We start from the raw sequence: 22,225 nt of genomic DNA, 5'->3' as shown, positions 1-22,225 counted from the left end.
CTTTTGGAGAATAAAAGTGTATGTTTTTCATACCTGGCCCGTCCAGTGGCATTGAATGGGGGAATAAAGAGCTGTCTGTTGTGCAGATGTGTGGGGCTTCCAGGACCAAGAGGCTTCATGGGAGCAAGGTGTATGGACTGGACTTCTCCTCCTTTGTCCTTTGGTTGACTTTCCTTTGTTTTACTCATTTTAGAGTGCTAGTTTATAGTGCCATGGAGTGAATTTCATTACCACTAAATCCTTCCTCTTGTGTCACACCCTGAGATGCTCTCCACGGGCCAGGGCCCTCTTACTGATCTTGCAGATAAGAGTCTATGGCTCCATTGCTCTCTGTGGGTAAAACCCTTGTCTGCATACTTCAGTACATTGTGCTTAGGTTTTTTTTCTTTCTGATACAGGGTCTCACTGTGTATCCCTGGCTAACCTGGAACTCACAGAAATCCACCTGCCTCTACCTCCTGGGTGCTGGGATTAAAGACATGCACCACCATGCCAGGCTGCATGTGTTTAATTTAGTGTCATTGCTTCCATATCTACCTGGCACACTTTGCATTTATGTAGGAGGGGACATGCATAATTAGTGCTCAAAGGACTGTCAGAGCTAGCGTGTGTGGACAGGGCAAGTTTGCAAGATATTCAAGCGTGCAGTGATGGCAATATAGCAGGGTTGTTCAACACTCACAGGCCATTGCTCTCCTGGGACTTCTTTCTTTCCGGTGGGAGATGGGTGCCCTGATCTTGAGGTAGAGTAATGCCCATAGCTGGTTTTCACCCTTTACAAAAAGGGCACAGAGTGAAACTAGTAGAAGGAAGCCTTCTGAGAAGGCTATCTTTGTTTCTTGAGGAAGCCGAACACCAAGCGAGCCTGCTCTTCTGAATTTCTCTCAAATAAAAAGTTCCTGCTCTCAGATCAGAAATTATGTTTTCAATTAGATGTCTGAGTTAAATGAATCTTTGGGGATTGTAATCTAGATTCTTTGACATCTGTTTAAAAGATCAGGGAATAATCCTGAGGCAAAGACAGTTAAACCTGGATCTTTTTCTTACTTTTATTTCATTTCCACAATGTAAAAAGTGGCGAGCTACAGGCCGAACTGCATCCTGACCCCAAAGACAGAGTACTGTCTTCACTCCAGGCTTGTGGTTTCTGGTTGTCCATGGTCTCAGGATGAACATCCAGGACCGAATGTTTGCAGCCAGCACAGCTGTCCTGACAGAGGTTCATACAAGGAAAAAGAGTCATGCTGGGCTAACGTTACAGAGGCAGGAGGAGCTGGAGGGCCGTGTTCTGTGGAAGTGGGGATGCTCTGTCGCTTTTGCTCTGAGCCTTTTAAACATTGCAGAAAAGCCACAGCTCTTGAAATGTGAATCCTCTTTCCCCTCTTCTGAAGCCCAGGACATTATGGCAATGATAGTCATAACAAATTAGTCTATTTTTGGAACTATTACTCTGTAGGGTTCTTTACAGAACTAGGAGACAGTTCATGGTTTGTCTGCAATAATAGCCCTCCAATCAGGAGGACTTGTGGTAGCTACGTGCACGCATTAGGAAATGACATATACACGGTGTATGGCTAAACTGTGTGGATACTATAAGCACACTTGTGACAGAAGTCTAGGTAAGCCAGATGTGGGGCCTCCTGTTTCAATAAGAACCCCTCAAACTAGTAGAAATCAGCATGGTAACAGGATAAGGTGTTAGCTTGTCAAGACAAATGTAGTCAGCTTCTTGGGCAAGGGGAGGCTTTCATGTTTAGTAATGTAGTTAGCTACATTTCACAAATAGCTCGTGTTTTAAGGAAGACACTGGGAACCATGCAGAGGGCCGTGACACAGCTGCCAGGGTGTCGAGGGAAGGCCCACAAGTCCAGTGAACTTGACCTTGACTTTTTAAAGTATTGGTTAAAATGGCGATTGGAAGTCCTTTTCTACCTTTCTATTTCTTATAAAGAAGTGAGAGGAAGCCCCTGTTCAGAGTGTCTGTCTTCATTTTTATTCAGAAAGTTCATCTAATGTTTTATGAACTTGAATGAAGCCTGGGAATGTGAATGGCTGGTTACTATCATAGTAGCCTTGGAGCTGGGGAGGTGACTGGTCAGTACAGTGTTGACAGAGCGGGAGGAGCATCTCGACTGGTTGTGGCAGCATGCACCTGCAGTCTCAGCACTTCGGAGGCAGGGGGAGAATCCTGTCAGCCAGTGAGCTAGCCTGTTAAGCTGAATGGGTGAGCCCTAGGCTCAGTGAGAAACTCTTTCAGAAAACAGGGTGGAGGGAGGACAAGGGAGATGCTTGGCATTGCCCTCTGGCCTCTGAACATATGTGGATCCTAGAGTCGTCTTCCTAGTTTGATCAGTGTTTAACCTGTTTTATGTGCATTCCTGTTAAAGTCATCTTGCTTACTGTATACTGTTGATGTATTAGCCCTGGCCCAGCTGGCAGCAGTGTTAGTGTCTGAATGAACCTGGTGTCAGTATTTTGTACTTTAACCTGCTGGCACTAATGAACACAAGACAGCCCCCCTGAGCTCAGTGCATAGGGACCTTAAGGGCCACCATAAACAGTGACAGTCGTCAATAACATACACAAAAATACAAAAGCACAGTGCTGAAAAGATCATGGAAATGTTGGTTGTTCACAGTGCCACCATGGAAACAAGAATGTCACTTTCTCCTAAAGTTTAGGCCACACCACATTTTCTTTTTGTTAGAGATTGGTTAAAATAAAATGTGTTTTCTCTATGTGGATGTGTGCACATGTGCTCACAGAAACCAGAAGCGAGTGTCATCGCCTGCACCTGGAGTTACAGGAGATGGTGAGCCACGTGGCATGGGTCCTAACTCAGGTCCTCTGCAGGAGCAGCACACGCTGGTAACTGCCGAGCCCTCTCCCCAGCCCCTGTACTCTGCCTTTTCATCAGCTTGTTTCTTTGTTTGTTTGTTTGTTTGTTTGTTTTAAAGAAGCTTCTGATGTGTTGACTTGCAATTGCAAATATATTTCCTGAGCAGACAGTCATAGGAGGACTCTGTGGTGGTCTGGGGGTACTGAGGGGGCTCCTGGTGCCTTGTGTTTTGTTCCTCACTTTTACCATTTTGTGTTGGTGGAAGTACTCTTTAAGGGTCTCATGCTTCCTTATCCTCTTACACTTTAAAAATCTGTTCTTTACTTCAGCTTTGCAACCTGAAAGCGTTAGCTGTTCCTTACCTCAGTTTACACACAGTCAGTGTAGAGTGTCATGAAGCCTAATCAGAAGGCATGTTACAAATTTATCAGAATATTTCTCTAGGTTATGGATACATTACTGTGTGGCCTTTTCTGTACTCAGCCAGTTCTTAACATTTGCATTGTTAATATTACCATTTTATAACCATATTGAAGGGCTGGGGGGAATGCACTGGTAGAGCATTTACTAACACATGCATAAAGTTTGAGTCCCAACGTTGATAAAACTAGCAATTAAGCATATATCCAATGGTTTATTATGGTTTGTTTTCACATATATAATTTTTATTTTTATTTTTTGACAACTGATTTTACTTTGTAGCTTGGACTGACGTGGTACTTACTAAGTGCCCTCGATTGGCAAAGGCAAACATCAGTGCTCGTGGTTTTTGGAGCTCAGTGACTCCTGCAGTGGTGTGTGTGTGTGTGTGTGTGTGTGTGTGTGTGTGTGTGTGTGTGTGAACATCTTAAGTAGGGATGGATCTTCAGAAGGTCGCTAAACAAGGCCTATGTGGTGCGCTTGGTGGTGGGCAAGTCTTTTGCTAGAAGAGTTGCCTTTCCACGTTTAAAGTGGGGTGTATTCTTCTTTAGCTTGATGGCCTTGCCAGTTAGAAGGAGTGGTTTTAACGGGGAAAATGGGTTTATTTAAAAGTTATTTTCAGACATTCAATGACAGGTGGTTTTTCTTGGAATTACAGATAAATAGTTCCTTTTTCCCAGAGAGTTCAGTTGCCTTAAAAGTCAACTCACCCTTCCTTTCCTGGTGTTTGGGTTCTGTGGAAGCCAGCATTTCCCTGTTAGGGCAGTCTGCAGAGCACACATTCTGGAGGACACTTTTTTTGTTGTTTTTTGACACTTGTATTTAGTTCTCAGGATTTCTTTTTCCCCCTAAGAATTGGTTTTCTGGGTTTCTGGTCTTTTGGTTTGCCTAATGATGTAAGGAACCCAATCCAGTTCAGTCCAGTGGCATCCTGGAAGTGGGTCCCCTGGCTTTAGCTTGATAGACAGGAAGAGGCAGGAAGTTGGGCCTGCCTGTGAGCAGGCAGGTGACTGGCAGGAGTTTCAGGCATGGCTGTGCCCCTTACAGAGCATCTGCCCTGCAAGGCTCATTGTGAGGGCAATTGGTGCAAAGGGGCTTCACCACCATCACTTGCTTAGACAAAATGTCACACACACCCTTTTCCTTTACTATTTAACTTAAAGGCCATTTTGTATTGTTTTTATTAAATTCTTTCGTTCGGGGCAGAACTCCAGAACAAGGCAGGCAGCCCTCCTTTTCACTTGCCTTTTTTAGTTTGGAAATGGATCAGCCAGGACCGCCTGAGTTGTGAGCCGCAGCTCCAGGTACGCCTGTTCTTGCTGTTGTGGCAACAGGGTGCTTCCTACAAGAGAGCCAGAAGAAGAAAACCCAGCATGTGCACGTCTTGTGTCAGCAGAGATGTCTGTCAGATACCTTTGTTTTCTTATTAATGATAATTGGCTTATTGTTAGAGAATAAATTTAAGTTACTTTGAGGGGTGGATTACAAGTACAAAAATAATTCCTTCACTTGTGCTTTTCTCTCCCCACATCCCTTCCCAGGGAAATAAAAAGAGACGTTAATCTAATTTCTTAGCAATAAGTGGGGAAAATAAACGGACAACTCCAAGTCACTGAGTCCCTAATTCAGGATACTTCCAGGGTGAAATCTAGCCTGGTGCACTGTGAGCAGGGAGTGACTAGTGATCGGCAGGAGCTCACAGGTGCAGAGCTTAGAAACGCAGCTTCCTGTGAGATGCCTTTTATAAACAGTTTCCCTTCAGCTCTGTTGGGATAAACAGATTTCCGATTTCCATGGTGTGTTTTGGAGATTTCAGCAATGGTTATAATTGTGGCAACTTCTGTAATTGTGGTTGCATTATCTCTAAAAGGGAACTTAAAAAGGCTTAACAATTCAAGTTGAGCATTTCATTCAGGCCGGCAGTGGGCAGGGGTGGCTTAGGCTGCCATTTCCTAAAGCTTGAGAAGTTGTGTCCAGATTCTTTGTATCACTGCTTCTCGGAGCTCCGTTCCTGAAGGCAGGCAAGGGTTTGGAGAATAATCATGTGGGCGGACATAGGAAAAGCAAAGCTGCTGTCTTGCTCTCTGGCGTCTTGTGACGGCCTCCTGCTGACCCTGGAGTCCCCCAGCTCCCGTGGGTTCAAAGGGAGATGAGAAGGAGCCTTAGCACAGTGCTTTGTGGGAAAACCTTTTTTATTTTTCTCCTTAAACTGCAACCTTGCAACTGTTCTATCTTTGAGCCTGAACGTGGGTTTTCAGTCTGTATGGTTTTTGCTAAGTGAGGTGTTTCCCATTTGTTAGTCTGTTTACAACTTTTGCTTTTTCTGTAAGAAAGGCTGGGTTTTGGCTGTGGAATGCTTTATCCACATGCTTGTAACATAGTTTTCCAGTTTACCGTTGGTTGAAGCTGTTCCAGGCCAGTTGTCCTCAATGTGCAGTGGTGACTTGCACTATTTTTTCAGTTTATGGCACAATTTCTGTGGTGATGTTGGCCCTTGTAGATTTGCCCTTAATGCCAAGAGTCAGTGTTATCCCTCATGTTTCCTCAAACACCAGCTCTGGGCTTGGCCTGTTGTCCTTAGTGAATTTTCACTGTGTCTGATCCATGCCTTCATATCTATTGTTAATCTAGCATAGCACATATCCCTGTTTTCTTGTGATGCAAACATTACTTTGGTAGTATTCTGTCATGGGAGTGAGCCCTATCATTTCTGTGTGCTTGCACTTCTGGGTTTTTTTTTTTTTTTTCCTGCTCTAAAACCATGTCCCTGTATAGCTAGTTTCTTTTGCTGGTGGTGGTGGTGGGGATGTCAAACCCAGTGCCTTGTGCATGTAATACAGGCACCAATCCTCTGAGGTACACCCCAAACCTGTCTGCATTTGTTTGTGCAGCAAAGCACGGTTGGGAGGCGGAGGAGATGGTCTAATGGGTACGAGTAGTTGTTTTTATAGAGGACTCGAGTGTGAGTTTGGTTCCCAGCACCCACATAGTGCTTCACAACCGGCTGTAACTCCAGATCCACAGGCATCTAAGGCCCTATTCTGGCCTTTGGGGGCACCTGGCACACACATGGTGCACACACATATGTGCAGGCAAAATACTCACGCACATAAAAGAAGGCAATGCTAAAAAAACTTTAAGGAAAAAAAATCACATTTTGACTTTGATAGTTTTAGAGTAACTTGTCAGAGGAAATTTTGCTGAGTCAGAGGCTGAAAGTATAGACATAAGATTCCACATCTGAAAGGCCAGATCAGGTGGCTTTTGTTACGCTTGTCTCCTGCTCTTACCAGTAGCCCATTTAAATTACACTTTAAATGACTTGTTTGGAACTTAAAAAATAGTATCATTAGCTTAGAGTGTGTGTGTGTGTGTCTAGGACACACACTGATGGCAGATGTCATCCTCTATCACCCTCTACCCACTTTCTATGGCAAGGTCCCTCCCTGGACTTGGAACTCATCTGTCTGGCTGCCACCTGTCTCCACAACTCAGCACTGGCAGGTGCTCATGCTTGTGTGGTAGCCTTTTCCTGACTAGCTGCCTTCCCAGACTGCATTGGAGGGCAGCTTTGTTTTTAAACAGGGTCTCACAGTGCAGCCCTGGCTGGCCTACAATTCACAGAGACTGCCTGCCTCTGCCTCCTGAGTACTGGGATTAAAGGCATGTTTTCCTATGCTCCTACCAAATTTTAGTTGTTGAACATTATATATTGAACCTTCTTTGGTCTCTTTAAAAATTAAATATTTATCAATCATTTCTATAGGTATTAATTTAAATGCCATTATTCTATTATGAACACTTCTTGATTTAATTCCCAAATGCACAATAAATTCTGAGAGCTACTCACAAGGTTTTGGTAGAGCCCTGAGCCCAGGAGACAAACTCCTGCATTTACACACTCACATTTTAGGAGTGCTTACAGGGAACAAACAGATTTGTAGTTTTTCAGTTGCTAGTCATGCAGTGAAGAAAACCAAGGACAAATAAAACCTTGAAATCACTGGCTTGTAGGTGGTAAAGGAGAGCGCCAGCAGTGAGGATTGAGTACAGAGCTTGGTATAGAGGGTTTGAATCTGGTGATGGGTCCCAGGTTTGTGCTGGGGACAGCAGAGAGAGGAAGCCCATGAAGACCCCAGGTAACACTGTTTTCAGAAAGCACAAGGACATGGTACTGGCAGTCACAGCAGCCTTGGAGCACAGCTAGATCAACATGTCACTGTGCTTACAAACCTCACTGTTGGTGATATCACCAGACCCAGGACTTCTGGAAAATTACACCACATCCACGAGAGAAGATGGTGATACCATGTCACTGGCTGTTTGGATATTGTCCTGAGTTTAGACACTCACGAAGGGTCTCGGGCACCCTGTGTGGTAGATTTCCATTGCTGCTGAAACAGCGGACCCACTGACGCCGATGGGAGCGAAGAAGAGACTGAGCAGCAAGCTGAACAGGCAGCTGCCAGGCCATGCACATTTAACTTTCTAAAAAACAAAGATCCTGCAAAGCATCTCCCTCTGTAGGGAGGGTGGGGAGAGAAAACACAGAGAAAAGGACTCTGCCCATTGCTGCTTTTTTACCTGTAGATACATCTTCTATAAAATATTTAGAGAAAGGAATTTGGCTTTTTTATTTTTATGGTCTTCCTGGTTCCATAATTATGAGATATTCCACTGTTGGCAGATTTTGCAAACAGTACGAATGTATGGAAGTGGTGTCTCGTTTTATAAACCTCTCTGCTGGTGCTCCTGCCAACAGTGTTGCTACCTGACCTGTTTGGGGCCCAGGAACTTCAGTCCTTCAAGGTAGACCCTCTGCGTCTGCACAGAACTTTCTGTGTGTCTTTAATGCTAACTTGAGAAAAATTGGTATGAGTTTTCTGAGAGCTAATGCTTTTGTTGATTTGCCAATTACTTAGAATAGTTGAGAGAGGAAAAAGTTGCGTTTGTGAGATAGGACACATTTTTTTTTTTTTTTGTCACAAATAGTTTCTTCTGGTAATCTAATTTCATATCTAAAATAGTTATTTTATTTGGAATCAATAGATATTTCCCAAAAAAGGAAAATTTGAAATTTTAGGGGCTGTAATTTAGTGAAACTTCAGTTATACTAAAAATGTAATATTTGTATAAAATTGAGTTTAACAAGTTGCAAATATTACAGAAAAATATGTAGTTTGGAATTTAAAGGCCACTTATTAATCATTTCTTGCCTATTTTCAAAAATAGAGAATTTTGATATTTTATGGCAACAGATATGCTTAACCCTTTTGTTTCCTTTTAACATGACTAAACTCTAGTAAATACTTCTTAGTAGAAACACCATCTCTGGCCACAGACAGAGGAGAAGATATTTTCTTGGTAGCACAGACTGTCTCCTGTTTTGATGGGTCTCTTCTTCCAACATTTCAAAGCACAGGTTCACATATATAACATGCTTACTCAGTGTCAAACAGTATTAGAATGTGTGGTCTTTGCTTTGAGACAGCTTAAGAAATTGCTTTGATTTATGAATTTCCAATTTTCTTCAAAAGCAAAAGGAAGATAAGGAAAATGGGTGTGAACTTGCCTGGTCCTGTGTGTGGCTCTGTGGTGTGAACACATGTTGCCTTCAGAGATGGTGATGCTTTCTTAGTTGTAGACTTCTGGTCTTTCTTCGACTCGAGAGTTGCCCACTCTTTCTCTCCTCAGCACATACTTGTTCATTTATGTACTACCCTTCACGTCAGGTAGGGCCCACACTGACAGTCTATACCATTATCACTAGAGAATTACGTGTGGTTTCTAAGATAGACAGTTTCACTTTATTATTTATGGTCATCAACCTTCAGAATAAAAACAGACTTGTGTAGCTCAGAGTACAAAAGGCTGTGTACCATGGAGTCTCTTTCCACAGTGTCTGTTGCCTGTCCTCATCCCAGGAATCTGCCCATGAGAACCGTTTCTGTGAATCTCCCCATGGTCTTTAGTTACATGTAAGTATACCATGTGTTTGTAAGTGTGTGTACACACACACAGAATGTTCTTCCATTTTTCCTAAGTACATGAGTCACCACATACCCTTCCGTAATGTGCCTTGTAGCAGGCCGTCTTTCTGTCCTGAGAGGGAGTGGCATGTCCTTGTCCTGGATCTGTGTGTATTGGATACTGTTACTGAACACAGAACTCTACTTTGATGATTTAGGGATTCAGCTCTCCCTGTAAGACCTAAACAAGATAATTACCAAACTCTAGTCGCAGTTTAATGAAAACAGCACTGACTTTTGATTTACCAGTTGATTAACTGGTTGACTGTGGTGCTAGGGATGGAACCCAGAGTCTTTGGACTTGTGCTCCTCCTTCTTCAGCCTTGGTTCTCTTTACTCCCTATGCCCAGGAGCACTGCACACAGTCAGCTGCTTAATTTGGCTGCTTTTGTGCCGGAGACCCAGAAAGCTTGCAGGGTGCTGAAGGCACTGTCCTTGTACCCCTTGCTGCCCTAAATATCTGTTTCTTGTATTTTGTTTAGTAATTTGCCTTCTCAGTTCTTCTTTACAGTTACTCTTACATTTTACTAAAAGCAGCAGGGAGAAATCAGGCTGTGCCATCAAGCCTTTGCTCAGACACATTTCATATATATGTATATATATATACATATATGTGTGTATGTGTGTGTATAGCAACACATCTCACACACACACACACACACACACACACACACACACACACACACACGGAAACACATCACTTATAAATGGTTTTCTGCCCATTAGTAGGTTATAGTTCATCTACAATGTCTACCACTCTGTCTAAAGGCAGAAGTCACCTTTATTTTTCAAAATCATGTTCTTCATTTTCCTCTGTGCCCTTCCCAGAAGCACTGTTAGTATTCACGTTTGCACCAGTTTTCTGTTTGTTGAGCCATTTTTACCTTAAAATGAGGCCTTTTCCCCCAACGTTCTTTCCTTGTCGTTGTCGCTTCATGGAAATGTCCGTATTACAGTACAACAACGCAGAGCTCTTCAGGGTCAGGCTTCTTCTCTCTCATCCCGCGGTTCTCGCAGGCCTCGCCCATGCTGCCATTCTCATGCGGCCTCTGACTAGTCAGATCTTGTTGAAGACTCCCTTGTAAGGGTGTTTGGCTTGCAACAGTGTGACTGTTCTCCACATTGTCCTCGCAGCCTTTCAGTCTTGCTGAGGGCCGTGAGAGTATACAGAAGGTGACAACTAGCATTTGACAAGTCAACCCACCAGACTCACGGTCCTCCTTATGTCTCTGTCTCATGTTCCTTCCCCTTCCCTTGCAAAGATCCCATCAGTTGGACTTGTGGTTCACACTAACTCCAAGCTGGTCACATTCTATCATCGTCCAGGTATAGTTACATTGGAAGATACAAGAATGATGACCGGAACCACCATGTCTTTGGGGGTGAGGTCATTTCAGTTCACTCTGAGTATCAAAGCTGGGATTTTAGAATGTTGAAATACATGAAACCAAATGATAATATTGTGGGCAGAAACACCCAATACAGACTAGTGGCCAAAGCATGAAGAAGTGATTTTTCTTGCTCAGCTACTTTATAATGACTGAAGTGTTAACTATTTGGAGAAACTGTTACAAGTGTGCTCCTGCCACTGGGATTAAACTACAGCAGACTTGGAGAGTGTCCTCACCCCTGCAGAAGCCATGTAACATTGCAGCATTTATAGAGAAGTTTGTATCCATAATGATTAGAATGATGTTTTTAGATGTCTTATGTACACAGGTATTTTTTCTTTCCTTCTCTCTTTCTCTTTCTTTCTTTCTTTCTTTCTTTCTTTCTTTCTTTCTTTCTTTCTTTCTTTCTTTCTTTCTTTCTTTCTTTCTTTCTTTCTTTCTTTCTTTCTTTCTTTCCCTTCCTTCCTTCCTTCCTTCCTTCCTTCCTTCCTTCCTTCCTTCCTTCCTTCCTTTCTCTTTCTCTCTTTTTCTTTTGTGTGTGTCTATGTATGAGTGCACATGTGTGTATAGGGCAGAAGTTGATATCTGATGTCTTCCTAAATCACATTCTGATTTTGAGATTGCTCATTTAGCAAGCCCAGCTCTCGATTGTGGGAACACTCCAGTACTACCAGCTTGTAATGGACCTGGGGCTTGAACTTAGTTCTCGTGCTCTACAACAGACATTTTACCAGTGAGCCATCCTCACTGCCTGGGGACTCTTTGCTCTGCTGTTGGTTGGCTAAATACCACCCTCTGATCCCCGGTAGGGAGGACTGGAGGTGGTCATCTCTGTACAGGGAGAGAGGTGCAGCTTCCATAGACATGGTGACTCTTCCACTACTTCCCCTTCTGTCTCACCTTCTCTTCCCTTTTCCCCACCCCCATTCCTCCCTCTTCCTTCATTCCTTCCACCATTTTCCTACTGCATCTTTTTGTTTTCCTTTTCTAACTTCCATTTCCATCTTTCCCCCTCTGCTTATCTTAAATTAGCTCTAAGCATGTCTTCTCAAGGACCCCCCTTTGAAGAATTTAGCATCCCAAATGGTGCTAATCTGATGCCTGGCAGCTTCGCAGGAGGCTTGGTTCTTCCCAGGCTCCTCATGGGGGTGGAGTTGTTCACACCTCAGAGCCTGCGAGTGGATGGATGAGCCTTTGTGCTCAAGGAGGGAGACAAAGGCATCACCCTGAATTCCACAGGAGTGAATGTTTTCATCTTTATCCCTCATTTGCTAACTTATTAATTCCTTACAGTTTGGGTTTAGATATGGATATGAGGTTGTCATGTCTAAATGAAAACCTTTGTAAATTAGCATGTAGGAAAATGAGCTCCTTACTTCTGTGCCTCTGTGACGAGATTTGGAGTTCTCTGTACAACCCCATCTTTTATTTGTTAGTAAAAGTTTTGGAGGAATTTGCTTTAGTCTCTTCTTTTTGTTGAGGAAGACTCAGCAAGGCCCTTCTAAGCTTGTACATGAAATATATGCAGTATGTGGAGGCAGCCATTAGTGGTCAAGGTCATTCAGTCAGGAATCCTGGGAGATTTGCTTTACCATAAGCTGAGGGGACAGTCTTACTGAGGTCACAAACGTAAATGCTTCAACAGCTTTGCAAAGGATGCTTTGCTTCTGTTTGTAGTTCTGCATGATACTTTTAGACTGATCCTTAGATCTGTTATTTCTCACCATTCAATATTTGTCTGAAAATGACATTTTTGAGACCCATGGGAAGATTCCCAGGTTTTCGGTCATGTGCTATTACTTGTCACCAAGTGTATAAAGAAACCGAAGTGCCAGATGCCTTAAGTCTGCAAGAAGTAGGGAACCCTTTGGGCTCAGCAGACCTGACAATGTTGTCAGGAAGAAGCTGAGTGTGGTGGCTCAAGCCTGAACCCCAGCACTTGCCAGGCAGAAGGAGGAATGCTGTCAACTTGAAACCAGCCTGGGAGACTGCGTAGTGAGTCCTAGATTGTTAACCTAGGCTATCGAGGGAGAACCTGCCTCAAAAACAAAGACCCTGAAGGAATGTCTTGTGTCTCAGCTAATGGAAATCATGGAGGTGGTGTTGCACCACATCTCTTTGTTTGGACATGTGTGTGACAGCCTGAGCTTTCCATGCTCTGGTTTACAGTAGGCCAACCTGGGTGGTTCCCTAGACCACAGCAGGACCAAAGCGTGCTCTGCTCCTCAGAGCCTTGGGCTTTTTCATGCTGTCCCTTGTTTTGATCTCTTGCTGGACTCATTTCCTTGTGTGTTGTCTGAAGGTGCATGTGCTGCCTTCTCCTGTGGGGTTGACTTAGTTATTATGACCCGTGGCTTCAGAGAAAGTGCTGGTCAAGCCTGCATTGGAAGTATCTCAATCAGACAATGTTAACAAATTCAGTTCCTATTCCTAGACTGAGCCCCACCGAAGAATTTGAAAGGCAAGATCGGTTGATTACCTTATTTTAGGTAGAATGTCATGTTTGATTGGCCCACACAATTTCATCGTTTTCTTATTCCTTACCAATCTGTCAATCAAAAGATGGCTGTGCACCATCTGTGTGGCAAAGGGTGCCCTTGCTCTGCCTTGATTAATTTATTTGAAGGGATTCATGTGAGTTTTAGTAGGCTTGGCAGTGGCAAAGCATAAAAGAAAAATAATTATTGAAATAATATATATATATATATATAATATAAAACTAATATACAATGTAATAAACAAATAAACATTGAAAAATAATTTTTAGCCTGGGTGTTGAAGAATGAACCCCCATAGTTACAATAGCTCAGCAAATGTTGCTGTTGATTGTACAGCTTCTCATTTACGCTATGTAGTCGCTAGTCTTTGAGTCCCCATCACATCTGCCTCTGCAACATAGGGTGGCCAGGTGACTTGAGTGCTGGGCTGAGGTGCTCTGTGAAGTAGGAGTGCTTCTATTGTGACTCTAATACATTCAGAAGCCCAGGCTCTACAGCACTTGTGCTGGGATCTTTCTGGGCATAAGGAAAAAAGAATGGGCATTTCAGGATTACTAAGTGTGATCAAGGTATCTTATTTTCAACAGAAGGAATAATGGAAGACATAAAAGTCCACATATTACTGAATTCTATGCAGAAAAGAAACCTGTTTATTGGAGAATAATACTCAAATACTTCCATTCATTTTCTTATTTTTGAGACAGAATCTCACTGTTCGGCTCTGACTTACCTGTCTTTCACTATGTAGACCTAGCTGGCTTCAAACTCACAGAGATCCATTTGCCTTTGTCTCACAATGCCTCCTTCATTCTCTGCATGCCCATGCTTTAGATGGACTTTCATCTCAAAAAAACAAGCCAACAAATCCGTTTTCTTTTTGATGTCACCTGCAGACTCAGCGTTCTGCATGCCACAGGGCATAAAGGAAAAGGTACTGGTTTATTACGATTGTGGAACAAACATGAAGAACAAATTGTGGATTCAATTTCTTTTTCCCTTTCAGGAAAAGCATAAGCAAGAATTGGAAGACATGAGGAAAGCTGGGCACGAGGCACTGAGCATTATTGTGGATGAGTATAAGGTAGGTTCAGGAGGTTCTGCTGACTTTGCAAACCCCAGGGAAAGCTTTACTCTTGGGTATGCAGAATCACACTCAGGTCATAGACCTCTCCTAGCTGTATGTGTTTGTCAGACCTCTTCACTGTCATAGACCATGGTTGAACACACTCACTGGGAGGGAGCGTTGATTTTGGCTCATGGTTTGGAGATTTCCACTCACAGTCTGTTGACTCCTTGCTTTAGACCCAAGATAAAGCTGGGTGTCATGATGGAGAGCATGAGATGTCCAAGATAAAGCTGGGTGTCATGATGGAGAGCAGAGATGTCCACATTCTGGCAGCCCAGGAGATGAAGGACAGGAAGGGTCTTAGAAGGACATGTCCTCAGGGACCTACTTCTTCCAGTTGCTTTCCCTAAATATTGAGAGGTTAGACCACCATGGTTAGTCATTTTCCAGGTCTCATCATCTGACACCAAGGTTTTAACATATGAGCCTTTGTGGGACAGTTCAGATCCAGACCATACCGTATTTGGTGAATAAGCCACTGAGTGGAGTAGGTGGCCATTGAAAGTGTACTCAATGATTACAGAGTTATACTAAATATTGTGTTGTATTTGTGAGACTCAAAATATTTGAGACTATTGGCAGGTGAAGTCCAATGTAAAATAGTATATAATTAATTAATTAGCTAGTTGCCATAGTGTCTTTACCTCTGATGTGGATTTACCTGCTGTATGAAAAATATTAAGATATTAAATAACTTTGAAAAAAATTATATACTTTGCTTTCTTCTTTTAAATTAGTTAGATCTATTTGTGTATAATTAAGTAGTAACAGGTTATGGTAATGCCCTATCAGTGATATATAGTATTGGTATGGAGTTCACCAATGGATAGCTACAGATATCTTAAAACTGGAGTTACAGATAGTTGTAAGCAGCCATGTGGGAGCTGAGAATTGAACCCATGTCCCCAGGCTCTTTACTGCTGAGCCATCTCTCCAGTATTCCTTTTCCCACAGCATTCCTTTTTCAACAAGCATGTTTGTATCATTCTCAACACTCATAGTTTTGTAATGTTCTTTGCAAATGTCACTTTTGAAGGAACGTGACTGAGACCTGCTTGTTGCATCTACTTCTCTACTGTTGTCACAGTTTAATATTCAAGGAGGTCTTAAAGTTCCAGTGTGCTCCATCGTGATTTAATGAAAAGTGTTGGGAATTAATCAAATGGCCTACAGGGTGGCACTGAATTTGTCGTATCCTGGATAATGAGTTTCTATTCAGATGGCATAAATTTGTCCCCATGAACTGCTGTGTGGCTGTGTCCACATGCCACTCTCCTCACTGACTCTTTGGTAAGCTCCATCCCAGCACAAGGGAGTTGAGTACACTGAGGAGAAACAGCTCAGATACGTTGGGACTGTAGCATCTTTCCAGCAGGTGCTCTGAAAACAGGCTGTGTAGACAGGCTGCGTTGTAGCTCTTCCTCTGAGATTGGAACATTAGAGAGCTATGATTCTTACTGTGGTGCGCTCTGCCCCTCCGAGATATTCTCACCAGTATCCTTTAAAGCTTCATTCTGTTCCCTTCTCACCTAACTTTGCTATTATTTTTACCCCTTCTTTCCCCATTGAGTCTGGTCTGTGTGGCCAGCTAGTCTTGGGATTGGGCCTGCTCTGGTGCATGGTCAGCCCACCAGCCTGCCATCATTGGAGAGGAGTCTCGCCCTCTCCCAGCACCTATCAGATGCTGACTGCTTCTCAGCTGGAGAGATTGCATGTCCACCTTTCTTTCCTCTCTGCTGGGATTCTCTCTGGCCAGATTTAGGACACAGTCTCTGTGTGTTCTTACCGCTTCTGCACTGTGTCTAGAAAGCAATTTCCTTAAAGTCGTCCACCCCATCTGGCTTTTAACATCTTTGCAACCCCCTTTTCATGAAGATTCCTGAGCCTTGGGTTAAGGAGTGTGATGTGAATGCTGGGTTAGGGCTGAATATTCCAGTCTTTTGTTCTGTTTATTGACCAGTTCAGGAGATGGGGGAGGGGGGGTAATTAGCATGGCTTCTTTATCTGCTACTGCTCAGGTGAGATGTCACTTTTTAAAATGTCCAAATGAAGCAACCTGTAGTTTTTTTTTCTTTTTCTGTTTTGTTTGGTTTTGTTTAACCTAATATAGAAATAAGCCATGCTATGCCATGAACTTTTCTTTAAGAAGAGAAAGTTCTGATCCACTCTGCAACATTCCTGGATTTATGAAATGAGAGGAATTTAGTTCTTGTGATCCTGAGAATATATGCAAGCCAATTCCATGTTTTAATGACTTTAAGGTTTAAAGTCATTCTATATTAATAAGCTGGATATTCTATTTTATGCTGTCTATGGAGATTCTGCATAATATTGTAGACATTTATTATAAGGAATGTTTTATAGTGACCACAATTTGTACCTTGTGGCTAAGTGCTCCTAGTAGTAGACCTGGTGGCCCAAGAGCAGAGGTTTTATAATCAGATGTGTATATTAGAGCTGGACTCTGTTGTTGACTCCTGTGATCTTGAGGCAGCTTCTCTGATTATGACATTTATTGTCTTCAATATACAAGGAGTAAAGATGCATCATGGTCATGGGATATTGTACACATGCTGAACAAAGCTATCACATAGGTAATAAGCCCTAGTAGATAGATGCTGCCTAGTGTGTTCAGCATGTCAGTTTCCCAGCTGACATGTGAGTGTCCTTTCATTATTTTATGACTGACGACTCTCTTTTACTTCTGTAATAGGGTGGTACAGATTTTTGTTGTAAACTTTTCAGAAAGACTCACTTGAGAACAGGAGATGGTGGCCTAGTACAGCCTTTAATCCTTTTGGGCTCCTATTTAAAAAACAACATTCTTTTATTCATTTAGAAACTCAGTAGTTCACCAGGGCATGAGAAAGACACAGGAAGGTCTGTTACAGAACAGAAGAAAACCAACTGGAAAGACTAGTGTACTGAATATGTGGATTCCCCCATAGCGTCTACTGAGTTTTGTATATTTTCCTTTTATGTATATTTTTCTTTTTTAACATAACGTAATTATCTTTATTTATTTATTTTACATCCTCACTGCAGTTTCCCCTCCCTCCTCTCTTTCCATTCCCTCCCCCTACCTCCCCTCTGTACCCCTATCCACTTCTCTGTTTTTGTTCAGAAAGAGGCAGGCCTCCCACAGGGATCAACAAAACATGACATATCAAGTTATGGTGAGACTAAGCACCTCCCCTTGTGTTAAGGCTGGGGAAGGCAATCCAGTATGAGGAATATGTTCCCAAGAGCCAGCTAAATCTTTAGGAATATCCCCTGCTCCCACTGCTAGGAGTCCCACAAGTAGATCCAGCTACACAACTGTCACATATATGTAGAATGCCTAGGTTGGTCCCATGCAGGCTCCCTGGCTGTTGGTCCAGACTTTGTGAGCTCCTGTGAGCCCAGGTTAGTTGTTTCTATGGGTTCCCTTGTGATGTGCTTGACCCCTCTGCCTTCCTCTCTACAGCAGGATTCCCTGAGCTCGGCCCAGTGCTTGGCTGTAGGTCTCTGCATCTGTTTCTATCAATTACTGAATGAAGGCTCTCTGATGACGTTAGGGTAGTCACCAATCAGATCACAGGAGATGGCCGGTTCAGTATCCACTATTGCTAGGAGTCTTAGCTGGGGTTATCTTTGTAGATTCCTGGGAGCTTCCCTTGTACCAGGTTTCCACCTGACCCTGAACTGCCCACCCCCACCCCGCCCCCTGCCACTTCCAGTCGTCTCTTTCAGCACTGTCCCCCTCCATCCATTCCCCTAACCTGATCCCTCATATTCCCATCCCCACTTGTGCCCCCCAGTCAACCCAGGAGATTTTTTCTATTTCCCTTTCTCAGGGAGATCCATGCATCCTGCTTTGGGCCCTCCTTGTTACCTAGCCTCTCTGGGTCTGTGGAGTGCAGCATGATTATCCTTTATTTTATAGCTAATATCCACTTGTGAGCGAGTACATACCATGTTTGTCTTTCTGGTTCTGGGTTACCTCCGTCAGGATGATTTTTTTTTTTTTTTTTGCTGGTTCCATCCATTTGCCTTCAAATTTCCTGATGTCATTGTTTTTAACATCTGAGTAATGCTCCATTGTGTAAGTGTAACACATTATCTTTATCCATTCTTTGGTTGAGGATTATCTATGTTGTTTCTAGGTTCTGGCTATTACGAATTATGCACTGATTTTGAATGTCTTTTTTTCCTCAGGATTTAGCACAGTGAAACAAATGTAAATCCTGAAAGGCCCTAGGGTCTGGTGCCTGAGATTGCTGAGCACAAGCAGCAGGAGAGCTTTTCTTCATTTGCTTGTTTGATAGTCTTGGAATCCTACTTTCTGATGTGATTGCTGCCTCAGGACCAGTAGTTCTGAGAAGCACAGGACTTTTGCTGGAGACACTGATCAGAGTGCCTGCCTTTCCTGACATAGGTAGTTATATCACAGTTGTGCTTTTTGTTTTAAGGTGACCTTAGCAATTGTTTATGGATCAGAGTACTGTAACTTTTGGTTCTCAGATTTCAAAGGGCATGATAAATACCTTGTGTTGCTTGTCAGAGACACATGTGTGCTAGGGTAGGTATCTTCCCAGGAAACTAGACCAGTAGGTGTAGCTAGGGCCTGTGTCTTTATTTCAAAGTTTGAACATTATTCTGCTTCCCCAAAGGGCTTGTAAGCCATGACCATTTGCATCTCCTTGTCTGTCACTGTGTTCAGCTTCAGCCTGTTGTTGCTATTTCCCATGTTTTTATCCCGTTATTGACTGAGCCTTAAGGGTCTGTATCCACTTGTTCGTACACATGATTTTCCAGTGAAACTACATATAAGAGAGATGAGATAAACTCAGGGAAAGTGAGTGAGTATACGGAGGACTGTTCCTTGTTCTTGAAAGTTAAGGGGAAAACCAAGAAAATTTGAGTTTTAATTGTAGCTAAGCAAATAGGATTTGACTTAAAAACAAACAAACAAACAAACTCCAGCCTTGTGTTTCTGGAGTCAGAGAGCTCTTTGTGGAGGAGGGGGAGTGTAAGAGCCCAGGGGAGAACCAAAGAAAGCCATGTGTGGAAAAAGTATGGCATGTTTACTTACCTAGTGGGGACTACTTGACTTCTCTAAAGAGAAAGCACCTTCTGCAGAGACACTTGCTTTCTGCTGTTCTTTACCAAGTTTCTCCTCATGCCTCAGTCCAGCTAGCATGGTGCCCACAATACTTGAGGTAAAGTAATTTTCAGTGCTAACTCTCCTTCAAAAATGGCTTTTATTTTTGCCCTAAATAACTTTTGGGAAGAATTTTCCAAGGAAGCACTTAGTTGACTCAGTGTGTTGAAATCCAGCTTCTAGCTTTAACAGTGAGGGGACGTTCTCAAGACACTTAGTCAAACATGTTGCTTTTATTTTATCTCACTTGAAGCTCACTCAGTTCATTAGAAAATTCCAGCTTGACACAAGATCTGAACATGTTGTTTTGCTTAACATTTTTGTTTTGCTACTGTATAGAGGGTATTTTTTCAATTGCAGCCCTGCCCTTTCCCACATTTTTTTTTTGTTTTTGTTTTTAACTAAAACCTAGCATAGTATTTACTTAAAGATCATTTAGTAAAAGGCTTTTTTTTTTGCCGTTTTTAAATATGGACTTAGAATTTTATTCTGTAGAGGCATTTATAAGTTGTTCTCTTGTCTAGTTCACCTTACCTAATTTTGGAATTAAATTACACTCTTTTGCTGTTGTTTAAATAAAATATTTAGGGGACAGTGAGATATCTCAGTGGTTTGCATCCTATCTAAACAAATAAATTAGATATCATTTAATTAGAAGGTTTAGGCTTTTGGAAGATCACATTGGACCAAAGTGTTAAAACCTTGAATTTTATCTGCTCGATGTGTTAAAATACCAAGTAGAGTTTAGTTTTTTATTTCTTCACAGATCATGCCTAACAAGTTATAACTGTAAAGATGTATTGTATTTTTTGGCATATTTATGTGTGGCTCTACATTTTTTTTTTTTGTGAAATGAAAATTAGATGCTGGCCAAATATCAGGGGAGGGTACCTTTTCCTTCCCCCATTTTATTGTTGACATACACTTGGCCAAGAAGCATACATTTAAGAAACTCATTTTTTGTCTGGGTGTGGGAGCACACAGGAGGCTAAAGAAGGACACTTGTTGAATTCCAGGCCAGGCTGAGATGCATAGTAAATTCAGAGCCAACTTGGACTACTTACTGAAATCCTCTATCAGAACAAATGTACAAATCAACAAGCCAGTCATCCAGCCAGTAAGCCAATCCACCAATTGACCAACCAACCAATCAACCAACCAACCCACCAATTAAACCAACCAAACAACCTACCAATTAACCAACCAACCAACCAACCTACCAATTAAACCAACCAAACAACCCACCAATTAACCAACCAACCAGTCAACCAACCAGCCACCCAACCAACCAACCAACCCATCCACCAGTTTACCAATCAACAACCCAGCCAGCCAACAAATGAACAAACCAACCAAACAACCAACCAACCGATCAACCAAGCAACCAGCCAGTCAACCAACCCATCAGTTAACCAAACAACCAACAGCTCACCAGTTGACCACACAGCCAACGAACAAACCAACCAAGCAACCAACCAGCTAGCTAGCCAACTAGCCAACCAGTCAACCAATCAACTGATCATCCAAACATCCAAACAACCACCAACCAACCAGCCAGTTTACCCTGACCTTATAGTATCTACACACTTGAAGATGTCTTCTCCACAGGCACATAGTGCCACTTTTCTCTCTGTTTCTGAAGCTTAACTCCAAGGATATCTTTAGTTCTATATAATCCAGAAACCAAGGTCTACTCCTTACTGAGTATATGAATAGTACTTGTAAACACTGGGCTATTAAATGAGAAAACAGTACATGTGCAAATTCTTTTTCTCATGATTAGAATATTCTGATGATCCCCACTCCCTTCATTATTCAGGCACTGAGTGAGATGCACTGAAGTTGAGGCACAGGAGTTTCTCCTACTTACAGTGGGAAAGTGGGCTGAGGTTGCTGCATAAAGTTGTTCTGGAATAATCTCAACTCAATCTTGAGTATTCCAGTTTCCCATAGTAACTAAACCATGTTTTTTGTGGGAGCATTAGTCTTTTGCTTTTTTTTTTTTTTTTTTTTTTTTTTAAGTTTACATATGCCTTAAATTCCTTTGGTAAGCATTGCATTGAATTGTAACAAATCAGTGTCAGTTACGTGCCAGCCTCGAGAATCACATGATTGCTGCATCCATTTTTCCAGAGCCTCTACTGGCTGGTAGTACTGTATTTGAGCTCTTGAGATGACTGTGCCTTTTAGTTAGGGAGAGCATATTGCATTTAGGAGACTTTTTCCCAGGGTGTACAGTTACTCCATATTATATAAAGTTCTTTTCCAACTGGAGAAACAACTTTGTTTTCTCTTTGTTGGGTGTATTCCATTGATTAGATGTTTCTGGGTCTTCATCCAAAGATGGGAAAAGTAAAGTTTAAGATACTTTTATTTGAATCTCACCATTCTGTTAGCCCAAAGGTATGAAATAAATTTATAGCTTTTAGTTATTTGATTGAGCATGGACTCTCATAAATTCCAAGTTTTATCATGTGATCAGATTTTTCCTGGACACTAATGTTGTTTGCTGTTGCCAGCGAAGTTTGGCCCAGCAGCCTGCTGCTCGATATGAGTGACTGGATTGGGACTCAGGCCTTGGCCTGTCCTCCCTCGTCCCTCCCACCAGACTCAACCTCACTGGAAGTTTGAGGAAGGTTGAGTACTTGAGAATGGCTCTTCTGTGCCTCTGAGTTTATAGAGCTGAGCCAGAACTCCACATGCCAGGCTATTATTGTGGTTTTTCTAGTCAGGCCAAAACCGAAAGACACTGGGAACATTGGAAGAAAGCTTGTTCTAT

The 22,225-nt window shown here is 42.4% G+C and overlaps 1 protein-coding gene across 6 annotated transcripts in view; it reads left to right on the top strand.

Annotated features, from left to right (window-relative positions):
• The window catches only part of Ccdc91 (coiled-coil domain containing 91), a 175,052-nt gene that overhangs the window by 72,808 nt on the left and 80,019 nt on the right, over positions 1 to 22,225 (top strand). For all 6 annotated transcript variants that reach the window (XM_028891644.2, XM_028891643.2, XM_028891645.2 and 3 more), the window contains one exon: positions 14,181 to 14,258. In XM_028891644.2, the coding sequence (XP_028747477.1) occupies positions 14,181 to 14,258 (78 nt within the window). The remainder of the gene's footprint in view (positions 1 to 14,180; positions 14,259 to 22,225) is intronic.

This window comes from Peromyscus leucopus, chromosome 3 (genome assembly GCF_004664715.2).
Source record: "Peromyscus leucopus breed LL Stock chromosome 3, UCI_PerLeu_2.1, whole genome shotgun sequence".
NCBI lineage: Eukaryota > Metazoa > Chordata > Mammalia > Rodentia > Cricetidae > Peromyscus > Peromyscus leucopus.
The sequence above is the reverse complement of the archived record's forward strand: the minus strand, read 5'-3'. Positions and strand labels throughout refer to the sequence as shown.